General features: G+C 35.7%; 1 protein-coding gene across 2 annotated transcripts in view; it reads left to right on the top strand.

Annotated features, from left to right (window-relative positions):
- Positions 1 to 21,670, top strand: part of ORC5 (origin recognition complex subunit 5) — a 78,162-nt gene that overhangs the window by 18,472 nt on the left and 38,020 nt on the right. For both annotated transcript variants that reach the window (XM_519292.4, XM_016957963.4), the window contains exons 7-10: positions 3,384 to 3,432; positions 3,522 to 3,612; positions 18,749 to 18,801; positions 20,388 to 20,500. In XM_519292.4, coding sequence (XP_519292.3) covers positions 3,384 to 3,432; positions 3,522 to 3,612; positions 18,749 to 18,801; positions 20,388 to 20,500 — 306 coding nt within the window. The remainder of the gene's footprint in view (positions 1 to 3,383; positions 3,433 to 3,521; positions 3,613 to 18,748; positions 18,802 to 20,387; positions 20,501 to 21,670) is intronic.

Here is a 21,670-nt window from a genome sequence, read left to right as displayed (position 1 = left end):
AGAAAATAGTAATATATCTGAGGCTGGAAAACAGTCACTTTCAAAGTAACAGATTCTATGTCTCTTAGCACATTTTCTTCACTTTGTTCTTTTTCTGTTTTTGCCCTGGAAAGTATTACTTAGATTCAGTGTGTGTTTGCGACAGAACACAGAAGGCAATCATTTAAAATTATGCTCACATTTAGTATGTTTTTGAAAGTTTCAGATTTCAGGGCTCCTCTGATTTACATGTAGATTTCAGACATCTTCTCAGCTGGGAAAAAACAAAACAGTTTTTCCAGTTCAAGCTTATCACTAACATTCCTCTAGAAGTTGGATGTCTTGGGATCCCTGGCTTCTGAGGGAAATGATAACACAAGAGACTTACAGAGAGGAGAGGGTCAGGAAAACGCACCTGAGTGAGATGGACTTAGGAGCAAATAATCCTCCTCTGTCTTTCCTGGAAAGTAACTTGCAGTTACCACTCTTTAGCACTCGAATCCTGTGGGAATCTGTGCTGGCAGCCATTTCAAAGTAGATTATAAAGTACAAGAAGGAAAAATTTAGGGAAAAGATTTATGGGAAAATAAAATGTAAAGAGAGAAATATATATTTAAATGTGGTATTTTTTAAAGTTCTTTGAGTTTCACTGTGGAATGATTTTATTTAGGGTGAGGTTACAGCTTTTTAAAAAATGATATTCATAAATGTGTAGTATGGTTTAAGTCTTATACTACTATTGGTAATAATAGAGAAAAGGATCCTTAAACATTAGAGAAAAATAGCACAATGTTCTTAGTTTTCTCTATATATAGAACATGGAAGAATAAAGATATTCATTTTCTTTTTTTTCTTCAGATAGTGTTGTTTGTGTATGTTTCAAAGTTTGTAAGTGGCATATTTCTTGAAAGTTTATTAAATCACCTGAAAAATATTCTTTTCAGGGATCTTTTCTGGAAAGATGCTTTATGAATTGATATTTCTGTATTTTTCAGAGGCTAGTTCTATAGGTAGCTTAAGATAGGAGAAAATGAAGTACTACTTTGATATTCATTTAGGTTTGTTTTCTCTGACAAACCTTATGATACTGCCTTTTTAACTGTTATTCATAAATTATTAAACATATTTTAGTGTTTCAACCAAAGAGAAAATCAATACAGTTGCCCCTTGGTATACTTGGGAGATTGGTTCCAGGACCAGTCCCATATATATCAAAATCCTAGCACACTCAAACCCTGCGATCAACTCCACAGAACCTGAGTGTAAAAAAGTTAGCCCTCCATATACATGGGTTTTGTATTCCCTGAGTACTATGTTTTTGATCTGTGTTTGTGATCTGTGTTTGGTTGAAAAAAAAAAAAATCTGTGGACAAGTGGACCCTCACAGTTCAAACCTATGTCGTTCAAGGGTCCGTTGTTTATTTTGATTAGCCAAATTGTGTACCAGTTGCTGTTAACATTATGACACTTCAGTGTTATTACACCATGCTTAGATCTGAAAATCTAAAATTAAGGTAAGAAAGTTTGGCTAAAGCGAATAATTTCTTTTTGATTCTTCTTCTCTACACTTAGTAGAATTTGGAAGGTTTTTCTACTTTAAATCATTGTTTTTTATGAAGTAGAATAGGAAGAAATTATTTTAATGATTTGGTTCTTAGTTTTCTATTATCTAGTTATATGTTATATAGTTACACATTTATATATATCTTTTTCTGTGCCTTATTGAATTATTTCGATATGAAATACTTGGGAACAAACTAATATATATATATTTTTTTAAATAAATGGAATTAGTATGTTTTTAACCAGTTTGCTTAAACTGCTGTTCAGTAGAATTCCAGTGTTGATTCATGGAAAACTACTAAGTAGTTATAATTAGTTAATTAGTACTCCTCAAACTTTAGAATACAGAGAGTTTCTAGAGAGATCGTTAAACATAGATTCCTGGGTCTCATCCTCAGAGATTCTGATTTGGTATGCCTGAGATGGTGCCAAGAACTTGCATTTATAACAATCGCAGGTAGTGCTGCCAATCCAAATACTTTGAGTCATACGAAACTCAATGATGTTTAATTTATGAGAATGTTCAGACCTTAGAAAACAACAGTTAATTATTTGTGCTTGAGGTTTTTCATTATATGTTTTATGGTTCTATGTGACATAAATATAACCTAAAAGTACAAATTATGCTTTGTTACTGTAGGGAAGTTCACATTTTTACCCTGCAGTTTTGATAATTTGAATCTATAAAACAAACTAATAATAGATTAACGGGAAAAAAAGGCATACAAATTTATTTTTTAATTTTAATTTAATTTTAAATTTAATTTTATATTAAGTTGCAGGATACATGTGCAGGGGCGTGCAGGTTTGTTACATAGGTAAAATGCGTGCCATGGTGGTTTGCTGCATCTATCAACCCCTCACCTAGGTATTAAGCCCTGCATGCATTAGCTATTGCATACAAATTTATTAATATGCATATGGGCACAGGAGCCTTACACAAAATATGAGACTCAAAAGGTGGGGGGCAGAAAGGGGGGCCAGCTGGTTCAAATTTTTATGCCATCCTGAGGTTACAGAAAGAAAATGGGCTTGGAGCATGGCATAACAGGTTATTGGAGGGAGAGGAGCAAAGACTTGGTTAGGGAAGGCAGTCTTGTGCAAATGAAACCTCATAGGCAGCAACTTTCAGAAAGAATAGATGGTAGCCTGTGCTAAGTTTCTCTGTCACACCTTCAAAGGTGTCAGACCCTCAAGTCTCTTTCTTGAGAGTTAATCTTTCCTAGATCCAAGGTGGGGGGTGATCAGAGAAAGCCTGTTTGCATCTGCTGTTTTCTTATTTCCTCTACAGATGCAAATCTCCCTCACAAAATACAGCTTTTCAGGGCTATTCTTGTGCTTGCAGCCCTTCTGATTAGCCATATCAAAATATACCAAAGAAGTATATTTTTGGTGAGACGCTCCATTCTCCTAATTTTGTATACAGAGGCTAATGTATTAGGCAGAATTTAGCCAATTAAAGAATATTTTATGTTGTGCTGTCATTATTAGTATTTTTGCTGTTTTGTTATTATAGTAATAAGCTACAATTACATTTTTTTTTTTTAGAAAGAAGCAGGGTCTTGCCATGTTGTCCAGGCTGGAGTGCAGTGGCTGTTCACAGGTGCAGTCACAGCACACTACAGGCTTGATCTCCTGGGCTCAAGCAATCCCCCTGCCTCAGCCTCCTGAGTAGCTGGGATTACAGGCACATGCCACTGCGTATAATTACATTTGACTTGAGCAAATGTGTTTAAGTAAAATTTCCTGAACTGCAATACAGATTTTACTTGAAAAATAAATTTCTAATTGTGATCGATCAGTGCTTTTTTTCTTCTCTTTTTTTTTTTCTTTACTTACAGGCAGTACTTAATTTTCCTAAATATTGTGAACCCGTGGTTAAAGGAGAAGGTAACTGTGTAATTTTACTCATTAATATTTATTTTGAGAAAGGTTTTTACAAGATATAAATTACTGAAATTTTCTTCCCTTTGGGGTAGCAAGTGAACGTGATACTCGCAAACTGTGGAGAAATATTGAACCTCATTTGAAGAAAGCTATGCAGACTGTTTATCTCAGGGAAATATCAAGGTAATTTTCTATTTAGTATGCATACTAGTTTTATATCTTTATTTGGGATATATACTCTCTCAACTTAAATAACAGAGAGAGGGACTCTAAAAGAAAAAGATATCTGTTTGAGGATTGGCATTGCAATGGGAAAGCACATGCTGTAGTAAACTCTGCATCTTCAGGGAGGTAAAGGAAGACAAGGTTTTTAAAGGAAGAATGAAGAGAATTACATAATTGTTTTGAGATAATTATTCTTTGCTACAAGGATCAATTACAAGGATGGCACCAGTTCAGAGCTGGACAGGGATTTGCCTGGCAGATGTCCTCATGGAGGTATGTTTTGTGGAAGATTGCATTAGCCTTTATGCAAGGTTATGTTTTTTTCTGTCTTTTGTAATAGTTCTTTTTATCAGACATTATGCATGCGAACCCTTCCTTCATGGCCTTTCTTGGCTCTGTTTGTCAGGATTTTTAACACATGTGACTCCATTTTGATTCTGACAACTTTTTTCTTTTAATCAAGATTTTTCTCCAAAATCATTGCTGATCAGTCATCCTGTAGTTAGATTTTTATTGTCCCTTGGTGCCAGAACGGAGCTGTCCTGGGTTGTTGTCTGTTCACATGTCGAAGGGAGTGAATGGTGGCTAGGAGTCAGTGTCAGAACTCTTTTAGCCACAAGGGAGGTTTGAAGGGAGTGGCTGAGTCTGCCTAGAGTCCGTTGTTAAGTTAATTTTGTCTGTTCCATAGGTGTTGGCTATCATTGCAAAGTGCTTGGGCCAGCATTGTTCTGTTAGGAGTTGTACTTCTGCAGAAATTGTTTTTTGAGACATAGTTTCGCTCTTGTTGCCCAGGCTGGAGTGCAATGGCGCAATCTTGGCATACTGCAACCTCTGCCTCCTGGGTTCAAGTGAATCTCCTGCCTCAGCCCCTCGAGTAGCTGGGATTACAGGCACGCACCACCATGCCCGACTAATTTTTGTATTTTTAGTAGAGACGGGGTTTCAACATGTTGGCCAGGCTGGTCTCGAACTCCTGACCTCATGTGATCCACCTGCCTTGGCCTCCCAAAGTGCTGGGATTACAGGTGTGAGCCACCACACCCGGTCACTGCAGAAATTTGACAGGCAACAAGTAAAAAGTTTACAAAGGAAAATACAAAGTAAAATGTATAGTAATATGACAATCCCAGTTTGTATAGTGCTTTTGAACTGTGAACCTCCGCTTAAAGGGAACCTACTGAATAAATCAAATGACCACAGAGAGGTGAGACTTCTAACCATGTGGCCTATTTTCTTATTTGGTATATATAGGTCTCACCTTTTCCAGAGGAATTTATTCGGGTACAGCTTGTGGTATTAGCGGTAACACCGACATTTCCTTATGTAACCAATCCGTTTAGCATCTAGTATTACATGACTGAGTTGAAACAAAGCAGAGTGAGCAACAATTGTATTAAGGATGTTGCCAAAGTTGCCCACTAGATGGACTAAAGAATCTTTTAGGTCAGGTTCTGTCAACTTACCAGCAGAAGCTACTAATTGTAAAATTTCAATTATACCATTATCCTATCAAGTGAAAATGGTAGGCATTAAGAGGAGTAAGAGTCTCATTATGATGTGGAGTCTTGTTCTAATATCTTCGAAAAAACTGTTTCTATCATGAAACTGTCAACTTCTTATCCTGCTTTGCAGTTTGACTGTCTCTGGTTATGGCATTTAGTGGTTTGTTGACCCTTCTGTGTGGTCCACACATCAGGTACAAGGTTTGTTCCTTAAAATTCATCTAGCTTCAATGTATAAGGCTTCAGGAACAAAGTAGTCCCCCTTTTTAGTAATTTTATAGAAGAAAGTTGGATTGGGGGAACCTAGAAGAATTTAGAATCTAGTCTAGGCTACAGGTTGATTAAAACTCAAATACAATGCCTAAAGCTACAAACTAATAACAGGTGCATTATAGCTTTTTTTTAAAGAAACATAACCTTTTCTCTCTATGTTGATCACATAGATTTTAAAACCTCTTGAGTCTAGGAAGTCAAACCAAGGCCGATTTAAGATTTTAGTTCCTGGGCCTGCCAGGAAGTGGCATTTTTTACTCACTCACTGTAAGGCTGAGAATCCTTGAAACCAGGCAATTCTGTGCACATTTTCTTTTTTTTTTTTTTTTTGAGACGGAGTCTCGCTCTGTCGCCCAGGCTGGAGTGCAGTGGCGCGATCTCGGCTCACTACAAGCTCCTCCTCCCGGGTTCACGCCATTCTCCTGCCTCAGCTTCCCGAGTAGCTAGGACTACAGGTGCCCACCATCACACCTGGCTAAATTTTTTTTTTCGTATTTTTAGTAGAGACAGCATTTCACCGTGTTAGCCAGGATGGTCTTGATCTCCTGACCTCGTGATCTGCCTGCCTTGGCCTCCCAAAGTGCCGGGATTACAGGCGTGAGCCACCACACCCGGCCTCTGTGCACATTTTCTAATATGATATGACAGTCAAAGTCTTGGTAATATAACCAGTGTTTCCAATTATATCCTGCTATAAAGAGAGGTCAAAGTCTTGGTAATACAACCAGTGTTTCCAATTATATCCTGTTATAAAGAGAGAGCAAATTCTTATTGAACTTAGTGAATAAACATATTTTCAAGGAGAAAAAAAATACCCATGAATAGTTTTTGAATTTTAGAGGAATGAAATGGGGAGATAAAGCAGATGCTTCACCTTGGTTCACAAAATATACTTTACTAAATTGCTAATTAGCAGTTCCATAAAACTATAAACTATAGGTAGATTAAGAGAGAAAATTTTCTCAAATCTGGAAAACAAAAACAAGCAAAAAACTAATGTTTCAAATAAAAATCATAAAAACATCCTCATCAGTTATTCAATCTCATGTTATTAATTTTTGTTCTGTTTGATCTTGATTAGCAGTTTCATGAGCCCATCATTTCTTCATTAGAGTTCTGATAGATTTTTATTGAGTCCATTGATCTTTTAAGTTACTAGAAACTTGTATTTAAGAGTACTTGTTAGAATCTTATTTTATGAATCTGATTGCAAATGCTTTTAGATAAAAATCAGAACAATAACTGTAGGATGACAGAGACTTAGAATAGCCATGGATAAAAATTTGATGAAAGTTTACCATAATCAGAAATTGACAAGGAAATTTGATGATTTTTGTGGCATACATATAATGACCACAATTATGACTTGATGATATATTAGATCTCTAAGTTTTATGTAATTTTACACTGATATTAAACACATACCTATAAATATAACTGAAAGAAGATCCAGTATTACTTACCATTTGGCAATGCTTCTTACACAATTTACAAAATAAATTTAATCATTTAATATCTTTACAATATGAAAAATATGTCTTTTGAGGCTTTCCAGGGGCCTAGCTAGAAAATCCAAAAGTTAGTTCTAGGTCAAAAATATTTAATTTAGAATTTTGATATTGGGGAGGGAGGTCTATCAAAGATGTGAAAAGGTTTAAAACACCTGATCAAAACAGGATCACAGGTCACTGTGAAATGATAGTCATTCATTTAACCAGAATGATAATCAGAGGACTTCAAAAGCAATATAGAAAGTTACCTGGATTTAAAAAACATTAACCCTTTCAAAGCTATTTTCCTGAGTAATAAAAAATAAAAAACTAGTAAGAAAACACAGAAAGTTATCTTGATAAAATGCAAAATATTTGTTTCTTGGGCCAGTTACCAAAAAAGTAGAGAAAAACCTCTTGCAGTATGATTGCTTCTCCTTATGGGAAGCCCATTTAGATAACCTGGAAGTTGAACCCAGTGAAAACAGTACTTGAATTTAATCAGACACAGGAAGAATGTGTGGTCAAGCTTGTGAGAACACACTATGAGTGTAAACAGAAAACTCGTACCTTCAGCAGGGAAGTACATGGCTTTTAGTAACAGCATGGGAACTTTTCTGGTTACATGGAATAATTCAGACACATTAAGAAAAGCCAAGTGTACAGAATCAAGTTATACTGGAGGAAAACATTGCTTTTGTAGGCCATCAAGACAAACATTTTAGAGTTAGACTTTAACAGCAGAGTTATAATCAGAGGAAAAAAGTGACAGGAGCTGGTGAAAAAGTTAAAGGAGAGAGTTATCACCTCAATCAAGATTAAAGGTGTACTTTCTCAAGGGGAGAAAGAGTTGAAAGCAGTGATGTATGACATGCAGTAAGATGCAGCAAACATTAAACTTCTGAGATATAAGTCTGAGAAGCTTTAAGAGGAAAACTCTACCTCAAGAAATGAAATTACCATCCTAAGTGAAGAAGACAGCTTTACTAACGTGAAACTAGAAAATTAAATGAAGACTGTGAAACAGAAAAAAACAACAACAAAAAACACTGCAGTTTAGAAGATGGCTATTAAGAAGCAGATTTCAGAATTCAAAGTGAAAACCTCTAATTTTTACTAAGAGCAGATCAATACTTAGGGAAAAAAAAAAAAACTTCTTTCTAATATAGTGGACCAAAGTTTTAGTTTTATATTGTGGATTGAGGGATATATTTATGTCGAAGTTTAATCTTTGGAAAGACTTACAAATAATTCCCTTCTAATTACAGCCAGCTTGATCACACACAAATTTAATAAATCTACCCTTCACAAACCTTGTAATGACTTACGTAAACCATCCATGACATGCTTAGATCTTTAGTTATTTTCTTATGCTTTTAAATAACTACATTTAGGACAAACTATTTACCACACAAAATTATTTCTCAAATTTATCCTTTTTTTTGACTGGGTGTGATGCTTCACACATATAATTCCAGCACTTTGGGAGGCCAAGGCAGGACAATTGCTTGAGCATGGGAGTTCAAGACCAGCCTGGGAGACATGGTGAGACCCTGTCTCTTAAAAAAAAAAAAAAAAAATTCACTTTTCTTTTTAACCTTCTTTTACCAAAAATACATCTTTATACCCTTAACTTTACACATCTGTGTCTCCTACTTACTGGTTCCTTTCTGTCATGTTTCTGTTTTCTTAAATTTACTTTCTAAAATAACCTTAAATAACCTTCAGAATTTTGACAAAATTATTCTTTTTTCTCAATAAAGAACACTTTTTTTTGGCTTTGTAGGAATTCTCATTAAAAATACATCTTATGTTTTGGGATACACTTTGTGTACAGAATTATATATGTTAATCAGAATTGTTAAGGTAACTTTTAGTAACTTTATTAATAAATGGTGCTAGGAAAACTGGCTAGCTGTATGCAGAAAACAGAAACTGGACCCCTTCATACATCTTATACAAAAATTAAGATGAAGTAAAGACTTAAATGTAAAACCCAAAACCATAAAAACCCTAGAAGAAAACCTAGGCAACACCATTCAGGACATAGGCATGGGCACAGACTTCATGAATAAAACACCAAAAGCAATTGCAACAGAAGCCAGAATTGACAAATAGGATCTAATCAAACTAAAGAGCTTCTACACAGCAAAGGAAACTATCATCAGAATGAACAAGCAACCTATGGAATGGGAGAAAATTTTTGCAAGCTACCCATCTGGCAAAGGTCTAATATCCAGAATCCACAAGGAACTTTAACAAACTTACAAGAAAAAAACAACCCCATCAAAAAGTGGGCAAAGGATATGAACAGACACTTCTCAAAAGAAGACATTTATGTGGCCAACAAACATGAAAAAAGCTCATCAGCACTGGTCATTAGAGAAATGAAAATCAAAACCATAATGAGATACCATCTCAAGCCAGTTAGAATGGCTATTGTTAAAAAGTCAGGAAACGATGCTGGTGAGGCTGTGGAGAAATAGGAATGCTTTTACACTGTTGGTGGGAGTGTAAATTAGTTCAACCATTGTGAAAGACAGTGTGGTGATTCCTCAGGGGTCTAGAACCAGAAATACCATTTGACCCAGCAATCCCATTACTGGGTACATACCCAAAGGATTGTAAATCATTCTACTATAAAGACACATGCACACCTATGTTTATTGCAGCACTATTCACAATAGCAAAGACTTGGAACCAACCCAAATGCCCATCAGTGATAGACTGGATAAAGAAAATGTGGCACATAAACACCATGGAATACTATGCAGCCATGAAAAGGATGAGTTCATGTCCTTTGCAGGGACATAGGTGAAGCTGGAAGCCATCATTCTCAGCAAACTAACATAGGAACAGAAAACCAAACACTGCATGTTCTCACTCTAAGTGGACGTTGAACAATGAGAACACATGGACACAGGGAGGGGAACATCACACACTGGGGCCTTTTGTGGGGTGGAGGGCAAGGGGAGGGAGAGCATTAGGACAAATACCTAATGCGTGCAGGGCTTAAAACTGAGATGATGGGGCGAAAGGTACAGTAGATCACCATGGCACATGTATACCTATGTAACCTGCACGTTCTGCACGTGTATGCTAGAACTTAAAGTAAAATTTAAAAAAACAATAATTCTCATTAAAAACATCTTATTTTTGGGGGTATACTTTGTGTACAGAATTATATATGTTAGAATTGTTAAGGTTACTTTTAGTAACCTCAATTTCTAGTAAAAACCTAGGAAGCAAGAAATTTTGTCACATATCAGTTTTTTATAGATATGAGCAATTTTATAATTTTATAAATATGTTTATAACCTTTTATGTGTAGTGATAGTCCCAAATATAGTCTTTTTTTAGACTTTAAGAAGCCAAGAACAAACTTATGTTTAGTAATTTATATTTCAGTATTTTTTCTTATTTGGAAGTGATTCAGACATTTAATGAGTATTATTTAATTCAACTATTTGTAAATGTTTATGCCACCTACATTCATCTAATTTATTTATTTTTAACAAGTATAAGTAGATTTCTTATGAAAACTGAGGCATTAGGCAAGGCTAGTCATTAGTTCACGCTATTTCCATGTTAATCATTTTTATAGCCTATGAATATCAGGTGTTCACCTAAGTGAGAATCTTAAAATTGTGGGTATTTTGCTGATTACTTTGGAGATACAGCTGTTTTTATTAAACCAACAATATTCAATTGGTCTTATTTATCAAAGAGTTACACAAAGATTGTTCTGTATTTAGGCTGAGTTTATAGTTTTGTACTTCTGTGTCAAACCCTTATACCTTATTAAAACCTCTTGTCTAGTAGAGACAAATATAAAACTGCCCGGCCCATAAATCCCGGCAAAAGTTTATGCCGACAATTCTGAAGACATTTCTATTTTTATTTTATCAACAAGTTTAAAACCAGCTTGCTTATTTATTTTTATATTTAAAAAAGTATTGAACTACTGTACACAAAAAATAAAATCCTGAGCTCCCCAACAACTAAATGGACTGCTTGGCAAAGGGGACCTCACAAAAACCTGAAAAAAACTATTCCTAGCCATGAGGAAAAGGGAGGCTAGACACGTCCATTATAGCCCTTCCCTTTTAGAGCTTAGGCACAACTGACCATCATTAACATTAAAGCAGAGAGATCGTAAGACTGACAAAACAGACTCTTTGTGTCAATAAGAAACCAAATTCCAACTGGACTCTGATATAGAATCACATGACAGATAGCAGACACCGAAAGAAATCAAAGTATTTTACCGCAAAATATTTCTTTGACATATTTTGAAATGGCCCTGTAAAGCCTTTTTAATGCAACCAGGCTTTCCCTGTCTATGCCTTTCCCAGATAACTAGCTTATTTATTAAAGGTTCATTTAAGTCACATGTCATTTGGTTTAATTACTGTTTATTTTAACAGTTTTCATTATTATTGAAGCCAATCTGAATAGAATGCCCTAAGGGATTTCTGGACAACTGTGCCAGATTTTACCACGTAGACACAACATATGTATATATGTATAAACACAAACACATATACACACCAGTTTATAAAAGGATAGTTGGATCCAAACTATATTTCTGATAAAATTGGGACCTGTTCTCATGACTAAACTTTATTTGTCCCAGTAGGCAATCTTATGAAGACTGTGTACCAACATTTTGGATAAAGCAGTTTCTGTAGCAGTTTGATTTTTAAAAACACTTCTTTTTATCCTTTTTTCAGTTTCAAATAAGTTTAGTGTTACACATTCCAATGTTTATATTTTTTAGATAGGACTAGCTGAATTATATAAGAAAAAAATCTCCAAGTATCCTAGAATTAGTAACAAAACTGTCTTTTGTTTATTGGTCTGATTTGCTTGACTAGTCAGTGTGGATGAGGAAGCGTTTTAGCAGGGTGGTTTTGGAAGTGTTTTAGCAGCGTGGTTTTGGTTTGTTTCAGCTTTTTCTAGTCCCTGCCTGGCAGACAAAGCCATTTTTATGCCAGACAGAGAAATGTTATATTACTGCTCTAAGCTCAAGATTTTGACCTCTTTGATCTGAGAGCCTAACTCTTATAAACATTGATCTCTTCTTTTCTTTTAGAACATCCAACTCTTAAATTAACTGTTCCATCACTCAAAGCAATTGTTAGTAAGGCAAACCTAAATTTACATTTCCAGAAAATGTGTAGGTTGTCAGTTGCCATGGAGCTGATGTAATTTGTAAAACAATAATTTGAAAGCACTCTAAAACTTTTTCCCCCTTTGTTTCTATCTTGGCTGGAATGCCATAGCAGCAAGTTTATCTCAATACCAGCAGAAAAAGTTACTAGATTCAAAGTAGGCAGGAAAAAAATAGAGAGGTAGAGAAATTAGAATGCTCTACATATTTTAATTCTTTAGTTGGTTGCAGTTTTTTTTTAATAAGTTTAAAGAGTTCAAATAATGGCCATTGTGCTCCAAATTTTCCTTGATGTCATTTTGTTACCAGCGGCAAATCCGTTTGGGCCTGCAGCAACCTCAATTCTTTTCTTCCCAGAAGAAAGAATTCTACCAAGGAAGCACAAGGCAGAAGGAGAGACAGGCAAGTTTTAGAGCAGGAGTGAAAGTTTATTATATAGCTTTAGAACAGGAACAAAAGGAAGGAAAGTACACTTGGAGGAAGGCCAAGCAGGCGACTTGAAAGATAAGTGCCCCATTGACCTTTTACTTAGAGTTTTATATGTTGGCTTACTTCTGGGTTCCTACAACCCTTCTCTGATTCTTCCCTTGTGGTTGGCTGTCCATGTGTGTGCAGTGGCCTGCTAGCCCTTGGGAGGTGAGCATGTGCAGTGTGTTTACTGGCCTTGTACACATGCTCACTGGAGGTGTTCTTCCCTTACCAGTGGAATGTCCCTGGAAGGTCATATACTAGTTAAATGCCTCTATTTTGCCTCTTACTGCACATGCCTGAGCTTACCTACCCAACTCCTGAGATCTTATTGGAAAGCCGCTGATCACCAGTTTCAGGTGTTTCTATCTATTGGGAGACTGCCGTTGCATGGTGCCAGCTGTGACCAATTATTAGCGATACAGTGTGACAATAGCTTGCCCATCACCCTAGGGTCGCCTGATGTTCCTGGTGGGGTAGGGGGAGCCTTCTCCTGTCCTGCTCATGCCTGACTAGCTGCCTTCTGTAACAATTTGCCCATCAGTTAAAAAATATGCCCAAGAACAGTCCATAATATAGCTGGCTGGAATCCCCAAAGGTAGATTGTTTTGGCATGCCTTTAGAATTTGAGGATCCCATTTTGTTTCTTATTAATCACTCAAGAACAAAGAAAATCCCATAAATCTTGTCAGGGAGTATTAGGCATTTGGACCAGTGTTTTAGATGGTGGGGACCATCGTAGTGGCTTTTAATTAGCTAGGCTGTGCCCACCATTTAGAATGTTTATTTTTGCTTCTTGTAGATTCTTAGAAATAAGCAAAGGAAAAAAGCTAAATTATTTACAGATGTGTGTTACCAAACCAAAATGAAACCAAGATAAGAGTATTTCACAAAAATTTTAAACCCAGGTATGCACATTAAACAAAATACTAAATTAGGCATGCGGAACCAGAAGTGAATTCACCAGAAAAGACATACCTCACAGAACACAAATTTTATAGTAACCGGAGTATTCAAACCAGAAGGACACTTGTCCTTACCAGAAAGGGATTGCCAGAAAAGGCAAAAAGTTGTTATTATCCCAAGAGGATTGCAAGGCCCTTTATTAAGGTGCCCTTAATGAGATCCTGAATGAATTCAGGAGCTTCCATCAAAAAGCAGGAGGCTCACCAGGGCAGAAAAGGTGAGCTGTGGAAGCAGAAAGTTCAGAGGGCTCAAGTGAGTACTATATACCAGTTCTAAGAATTGCTGATTCCTTCTGAAGGTGATCTTGCTGCAAGTCCCACTTCTGACTCCAGATATGTCAACCTAAACAACAGAGAGGGACTCTAAAAGAAAATGATAATCTATTTGAGGATGGGCATTGCAGTGGGAATGCACATGCTGTAGTAAACTCTGCATATTCAGGAAGGTAAAGAGAGACAAAGGTTTTTAAAGGAAGAATGAGGAGAATTACATAATTGTTTTGAGATAATTATTCTTCTCTACAAGGATCAACAACAAAGGTGGTACCAGTTCGGAGTTTGACAGGCAGTTGCTGGGCAAACATCCTCACAGGATTTTTGTATAAGGTTATGATGGCGTTTGTGCAAGGTTATGGTTTTTTCAGTTTTTTGTGATGGTTCTTTTATCAAGCATTATCCGTGATAACACTTTCTTCATGGCCCTCCCTGGCTCTACTTGTTGGGGGTTTTAGCATATGTGACTCCATTATGTTACACAATTTGTAACAAAGCCTTTTTTTTTTTTTTAACCTGGAAAGCTATAGGAAAGTCAGTACTAGCTTTGCCATATTTATGCTAGATATTTGAATGATATAATGAAAATTTGATTTTAAAATAAATATGTGAACCGTTATAAATCGACATTTGTCTATTATTAAAATTTCTTAGTAGTGAAACAGCTCAGGAGAGACATGGTGGCACATAGTGTGTGAGAAGAACATGATTTTGACTTCCAGCTCAGCCATTGTCTGCCGTATGTGAACTTAGCAAGTCCTAAAACCTCTAGGCTTTGGCTTTCTCCTCTAACAGTCCTTAGAAGATTTAGATAATATATCTGAAAATTATTGTAAATATTGAAGTGTCTTATAGATATTAGATTAAGCCTAGATTACAAATCAATATAGGAAACCTAAAAACATCAACACTGTCTGCTTTTCTTTCTAGTCAATTTTTTTAACCATTTTTCTCTCATGAATGCCTTATTCTATCACTAACTACTTTTCCTTAATAATTTTGTTTGATTTCAGTTTAATTAACTGATTAGCCTATAATTCAGGTAAAAATTTGGTAGTTTCTTAATTAGCAGAAATACTACAAAGATACTATTACTCCTTTTCCCTTTTCAGTAACAAAAATTCATTTAATGAGAGTTTTTAGAAATCATAGAATGGAAAAGCTTGTGATCTTCTAAATGTAGGAAAACTTGTTTGCTTGTTAAAATGATTCTTACATAATAATGAAAGGATTTCTAGTCCCATAGGATAATTGTGGCCACCTAAATTCAATTGTGTCCACAATATCAATAAAGAGAGCTAATAGAACCACCCATAACTCTTGCCTGCTGTATTAACAGGAGTTAGAGATTGCTACAAGCTTCATTTTATATATCAGTAGTGAAGTAAACAACTGAAACCAACAGGGCCAGCTCTGGAGCTCATGCTCAGGTGAAAAGTCAAACAAAGACTGAAAGGAAAAGAGAAGATTGTTGGGACAAGGGATACGTTGACTAGTAGTGGTGAAATACAAATGAAATTACTTGAAGAAAGAGAGTTCAACCCTGAGTGAGAAAGTGTTGAACAGTTCTGAGGCTGGAAGGATTAGAGCACTGGCTACTGGAGAATCAAAGTGACATTTTGTTTTTTGTTTTTTTGTTTTTTTGAGATAGGGTCCCATTGTCTCATCCAGGCTGGAGTGCAGTGGCAAGATCACAGCTCATAGCAGCCTCAACCTCCCTAGGTCCAGGTGATCCTACCACCTGAGCCTCCCGAGTAGCTGGGACTATAGGCATGCGCCACCACACCTGTCTAATTTTTTGTATTTTTTTTGTTTTAAGAGTATGGGGGCCAGAGTTAGCATGATAGTCTTGGGAAAGTACTGTTTTGAGGAGAGACAAGTAGTTGATTCAGAAGGGTGTGGTATTCCTTTGAGAGTTGGTAATGAAAAGAATGGAAAGAAAGGATAGAAATTAAAGATTCCTCTCATCCCCCAAATAAAAAAGAAATGACAAAATCAGAAGCTAATCCCTCCTTTTCATAATAGCACCATATATTAAAGAAACTTGACTTCATTATTTTTTCCAGAAGGGAGCATTTTAGAATTAAGTAATTGTGCCATTCCGCAACCTTACCCCTGCATTCATAAAATCACCTGTTATTACTGACCAAGCCAAACATTAGGTATTTCAAAATGAATAAAAGACAACATGGAAAAGCCATGTAAAGGTATTATTTAGGAAGAAACAGAAAATGTGAATAAAACAGTTTAGTTGATGAACATTTCCCCCTTAACACCCAAAACAAAGCAGAGGAAGACTGCAGTACCACACCTTTACTTGGTTTAGGTTTGTTTAAAAAGCATTTTCAGGTATGGAAAGCATTCTTTAAGTTTGAAATTCAATAACTTAGAATAAATGGACAAAGAACAGGGGGATGTGAAATAAAAGTTGATCAAACTCAGGAGCAAAGTTCAGAAATGAAAATGAAAAAATAAGATATCCAAAGGAAAGTAGATTCAACTGAGAATATAGTAAGAGACATTGAGGAAAGGACTGAAAATAATCAAGAGAACAAAACTAAAAAAAGAGGTAAAAATAATCAGGTAGGATGTGACAAATATGATAGACAAAGATTTAACATATATTTAATTGGAGCTCCTGAAGACAGAAAAGAACAATGGATTGGAGTTAAGATCTAAAATTATAATCCAAGAAAACGTTCCAGAAATAGAAGACCTAGCTTTACACATTAAAACAGTTCATTTTCCCAATTAATCCAGAATGATCAATTCTGAAACTGTACTAGTATATTGTACTGTAATAAATTATCAGAAATTTAGTGATTTAGGACAACACATAGTTACTGTCTTACAGTTTTGTATGTCAGAAGTCTAAAACAGGTCCACAGGGCTTTTCTTCTGGAGGTTCTCAAGGAGAATCTGTTTCTTTGCCTTTTCTAACTTCTAGAGGCTGCCTTCATTCCCTGGCTTGTGGTTCCATTCTCCATCTTCTAAGCTAGCAGTGTAGCATTTTCTCTTCTCTCTGACTTGTCTTCCTCTTAGAAGGATCCTTCTGACTCTATTGGGCCTATCTGGATAATGCAGTGTAATGTCTATCTGAAGATCCTTAACTCAGTCACATCTGCTAAGTCCCTTTTACCCCATAAGAATGTATTCACATGTTCTAGGGATTTGGACTTTGGTATCTTTGGAGGCAGAGCCATTATTCAGCCTACTACAGAGACTTCTTGGAAAGCATTTAGACGTTAAAAATAACAGAAAAAAACCTCTGAGCTTTCAGGCAAAAAATAAAAGTCACTTACAAAGGAAAGTCAGTGAAAAAGCGAAACAAATGGATCAACAGTTTCAAGAAACTCAAGGAGAAAGGAAGTGTAAGCCAAATAATTTTATGTTCAGTCAAACCTGTCATTGAACTATCAAGGCTAGAGAAAAACAATATTAAACATGGAAGAACTCAGAGAACACTACTCATAAGACATTTCTTAGGATGACCTTGATGTGAAAAAGAGATGACTGGAGAAACTAACAAAAGGATTGATGATGAACATTGAATTTAATTAAGTTTAGCTCCAAACTAAAATTAAGGTGGAAATAAGAGTAGAAGAATAGTATGTAAATATTATGTATTCTGACAAGGTAGGAATATTACAACTTAAAAAAATGGGAAAAGAAGGAAAAGAGAAAGGGGAAAATTAAACTTGTTGATTGCTATACAGGTGAGAGATGGGTATCAAAGAATACTTCAAAAGCTAAAACTACTTTTTTTAAAGTATACTCAAAGAAGGCCCACACTCATCCTTATCACTTCCACCCTGTTCTTCATGCAGATTTTGGATATTTAATTGTTCTAATCTGGCATTATTTTTAAATTAGCCCTGTAAATTAGCTCATTTTTAAGAGTTCTGTGAGAGTTTTAGAGTTGGTGAGCACCTTTGCATCAAACTGCCTTATTTTTTTTTATGAGTAAACTATTCATTTTTTCGAAGTCATGCAGCTAAAACTGTCGTAGGGCATTCTTTACTCATTATACTATAGTGTGTTGCCTTATAAATTCAATTTGTCATGTCATAATCACTTCATATTCTTAATAGTGTTTTGGTTGTTTAACAGCTTTAATTGCAAATAAGTCCAGGATGGGGCAATTAAAATACCTTGAACTCTGCAAGCATCCTACAAGGATTCGACTCGTAGCTCTAGTATTGACTGGCTAAATGTCTTTGGGTGACTTAATCTTTGAGCCTCAGTTTTCTGTTGTGATACCTACTTTGAGGGATTGCTATAGAGTTTAGAAATAGTATATGACAATTGCATCTAATACGGTAACTAGAACATTGGGAGTTTTACTGAGTGGTAGGTGGTAGTATTTATTGGTTTTTTGTTTGTTGTTGTTTTTTTTTAAAGACAGGCTCACTCTCGCCCAGGCTGGAGTGCAGTGGCACAATCTCAGCTCACTGCAACGTCCACCTCCCAGGTTCAAGTGATTCTCGTGCCTCAGCCACCCAAGTAGCTGGGAGTATAGGCATGCGCCACCATACCCAGCTAATTTTTGTATTTTTAATAGAGATGGGGTTTCCCCGTGTTGCCTAGGCTGAGCTTGAACTCCTGGCCTCATGTGATCCTCCTATCTTGGCCTCCCAAAGTGCTGGGATTACAGGCATGAGCCACCACACCCGGCCTGGGTGAAGTTTTTTGATAGCTACAACAGTGATCATAGTAAAAGAGATTATTAAAATAGTTAATATCTAGATATTGCTTTATAAATTTATGCCATTCTAATATATACATTAAATTATTTTGTACAGGTACAAACATGTTTATTGCATGTATATATTTTTCTTTTCTGTTTTGTTAATAAATAAAAAAATTTAGTTTTTCTAGGGCTCTGTTTTAAGTACACCATATTGATTTTATTTATTTTTAATTCATTTTTGCTCTTCTATTTTTTTTCAGTTCCCAGTGGGAAAAGCTACAGAAAGATGACACAGATCCGGGGCAACTGAAAGGTATCAGAGGAAGTATTGAGACAGTTACCGGAGATACTTCTTCAGCTAATTATCAAGACACTAAAGTTAATACTAAAGAGCATTCAGTCAGGAAATAGTGTTATAAAAGAGAATTTACTTTTCAAGCTATAATGCTATTTTGATTAATGATTTTTCTTTAACTGAAGCTCTAATTTAATGGGAGGAAATAAAAGTTTGAATACCAGCTTTCTATTTTCTAAATATTGGATTATATCATGAAAATCAAGCAGTTTCTATTTCTTTAAATGCTTTTATTAAAGCAATCTAATTATGTGACAGTTTTATCTCATTATGTTTATATTTCATGAGTTTTATGGAATAAAATGTAATTTTATGTTAATCGGTTTGGGGTATGCACTTTGGTGGTTATGTTTTGAAAACATTGTGCTTTTGTTTAAGAAAACTACTACTTTGGATTCATCCCAAATATTAAATAGAACTAATTTTACTTAAAAAAATGAGCAAATATTGAAAAAAAATTTTTTTTTAAAAGTCGGTGGCTGATGGTTAAAGAAAATGGTATGAAATAGTGCTGTTTTGTGTTTTTTTGGTTTTTATGTGTTCCAGATGCTTTACAAGTGACTTCTAGTTGTGTGTTTTTAGGAAAAGGGATAGATGCCAGAGTTAGAACAAATCTGTAATAATTGATTTGCACTACTTTCTATCTGTTTGACCTTGAACCCAGCTCAATTTTTCACTTGTGAGATAGGAAGAATATTTAGCATTACTGCAAAGATTCAAAGTGATGCTTAAGTAAAGCACCTAACAGTGTCTGACACATAGTAGATTTTCAGTAAATATCAGATTCCTTCCCTTCCCTTAAGAATCAGTGCTACTTGAATGACCCTACTGTTTTAATATTTATCCATTCATCAGTTATTTTCTATGTGCAAGGCAGTGTAGGGATACAAAAAAACGTTAGACATAGCTCCTTCAACAAATAGTATTGTTTACTAAGGGGTATGATTTATGTACAGGTTAAGCATTCTGAATCCAAAACTTCCAAATAGAAAATGCTCCAAAATTTTCTGAGTGCTGACATAAGCTCAGAGGAAATGCTTGTTTTCTTTGATTTTTCAGAATTTAGGGATGTTCAACTGGCATATACAAGTATTCTAACATCTGAAAAAATCCAAAACACTTCTGGTCCCAAGCATTTCAGATAAAGTATACTCAGCCTGTACAGTTAACTGTTAATATAAGGCATCACGTTATGTGGGAATACTCAGAGTAGGAATTCATAGTAGAAATAAGTTTCTCTATTTTGGTGTGGTAGGGGAACACCAGGGGTTTAATGGAGAGCGTGGCCTTGAAGAGAAGAACGAGTAGGATTTAGACTTCAGAATGAGAAGAGCCAAGCAAAAATAATAGATTGAGTAAAGCCTGTCATTAATAATAGTGTTGATCACCACCACGGCCATCATTATCATGACACTTTTTAAAATAAGGAAATAGGTCATTTTGACTAGAGAATACCATATGGAAATGAAAAGTTAAGTGAGAAGAGATACTTAAAACCCAATGTTAGCCTAATAAGTACTTCATCAAAGTGTTTTGTTATATAGGCCTCTCAGCGCATACTCATGTGGAACTTCCATATTACTCTAAGTTCATTCTAATTGCTGCATACCTTGCTTCATACAATCCAGCAAGAACTGACAAGAGGTTTTTTCTTAAGGTAATAATAACATACTTCTTTTCACTTTATTTTTTAAGATCCCAGGAATATTTTGAAATTTCTTAACACTTGTAAATTTCTAAGGGGAAGAGATTAGAATAAGATTGCCAAATATGTATTTACGACTCATTCTTTAAAGGCTTTACATTAATGTCACAACCTCAAATTTGAGAAAAGGTAGGCAGTTTCATAGAAAAGAGGATATCAGGTATACCTTAGGTAATAATTCAGATTTAAAAAATACATAGGGTTTTGTTTAAAGTGTGGAGGATGGAAATAATTTTAAGAGCGGTAACTCTTTGTTGTTCTAAAACTCACTGTAGTGAATAATTATCCAGCACACTGAAGGAGCCTCTCCTGTACATACATTAGTTGGAGAAATCCCAGTTTAGAGTTGTTTTTTTCTTCTTCTTTACCCACTATGTTCTTGTCACTTTAGACTTTTTCCTTTTTCCTCTTTCCTCAAAACATTCTGATCTCTTTCCTACCTTAAGGTCTTTGTCTGTATGTTCTGTCTTTCTGGAAAGCTCCTTCTCTACTCATTCTTCATGCTTCAGTTTAAATATTGCCTTCTCAAAGCAGTTCTCCCTGTACAACCTATCTTAAAGTAGGTCCTCTTTATTGTTTCTTATTTCACACGATGTTTGCTTTCTTCTTTGGACTTACAACAATTTATATTTATTCATTTTTTTGTCATGTCTTGTGCTACTCTTCAGGACTTTATTTTTTTTTATTTTTTTGAGACAGAGTGTCACTCTCTCACCCAGGCCAGAGTGCAGTGGTGTGATCTTGGCTCACTACAGCCTCGGCCTCCCAAGTAGCTGGGATTACAGGTGTGTGCCCCCACACCTGGCTAAGTTTTATGTTTTTGGTAGAGACAGGGTTTTGCCATGTTGGCCAGGCTGGTCCCAAATTCCTGGCCTCAAGTCATCCTCCCACCCCGGCCTCCCAAAGTGATAGGATTACAGGTGTGCGCCACTGTACCTGGCCCTCTTTAGTTTCTAGAGGGCAAGGACCACATCTATTGTTTTCCCCTGCTATTGAATCCTGAGTGCCTAACTAAAACGCTCTCAATCAGTGTTTATTATGTGAACTGTGCGTAACTAAAATGCCCTCTGTCAGTGTTTATTATGTGAATTGCCAGACTTGTTTATGGGATGAATAAAAATC

Source organism: Pan troglodytes, chromosome 6 (genome assembly GCF_028858775.2).
Source record: "Pan troglodytes isolate AG18354 chromosome 6, NHGRI_mPanTro3-v2.0_pri, whole genome shotgun sequence".
NCBI lineage: Eukaryota > Metazoa > Chordata > Mammalia > Primates > Hominidae > Pan > Pan troglodytes.
Note: the sequence above shows the minus strand (reverse complement) of the source record. Positions and strands in the feature narration are given on the sequence as shown.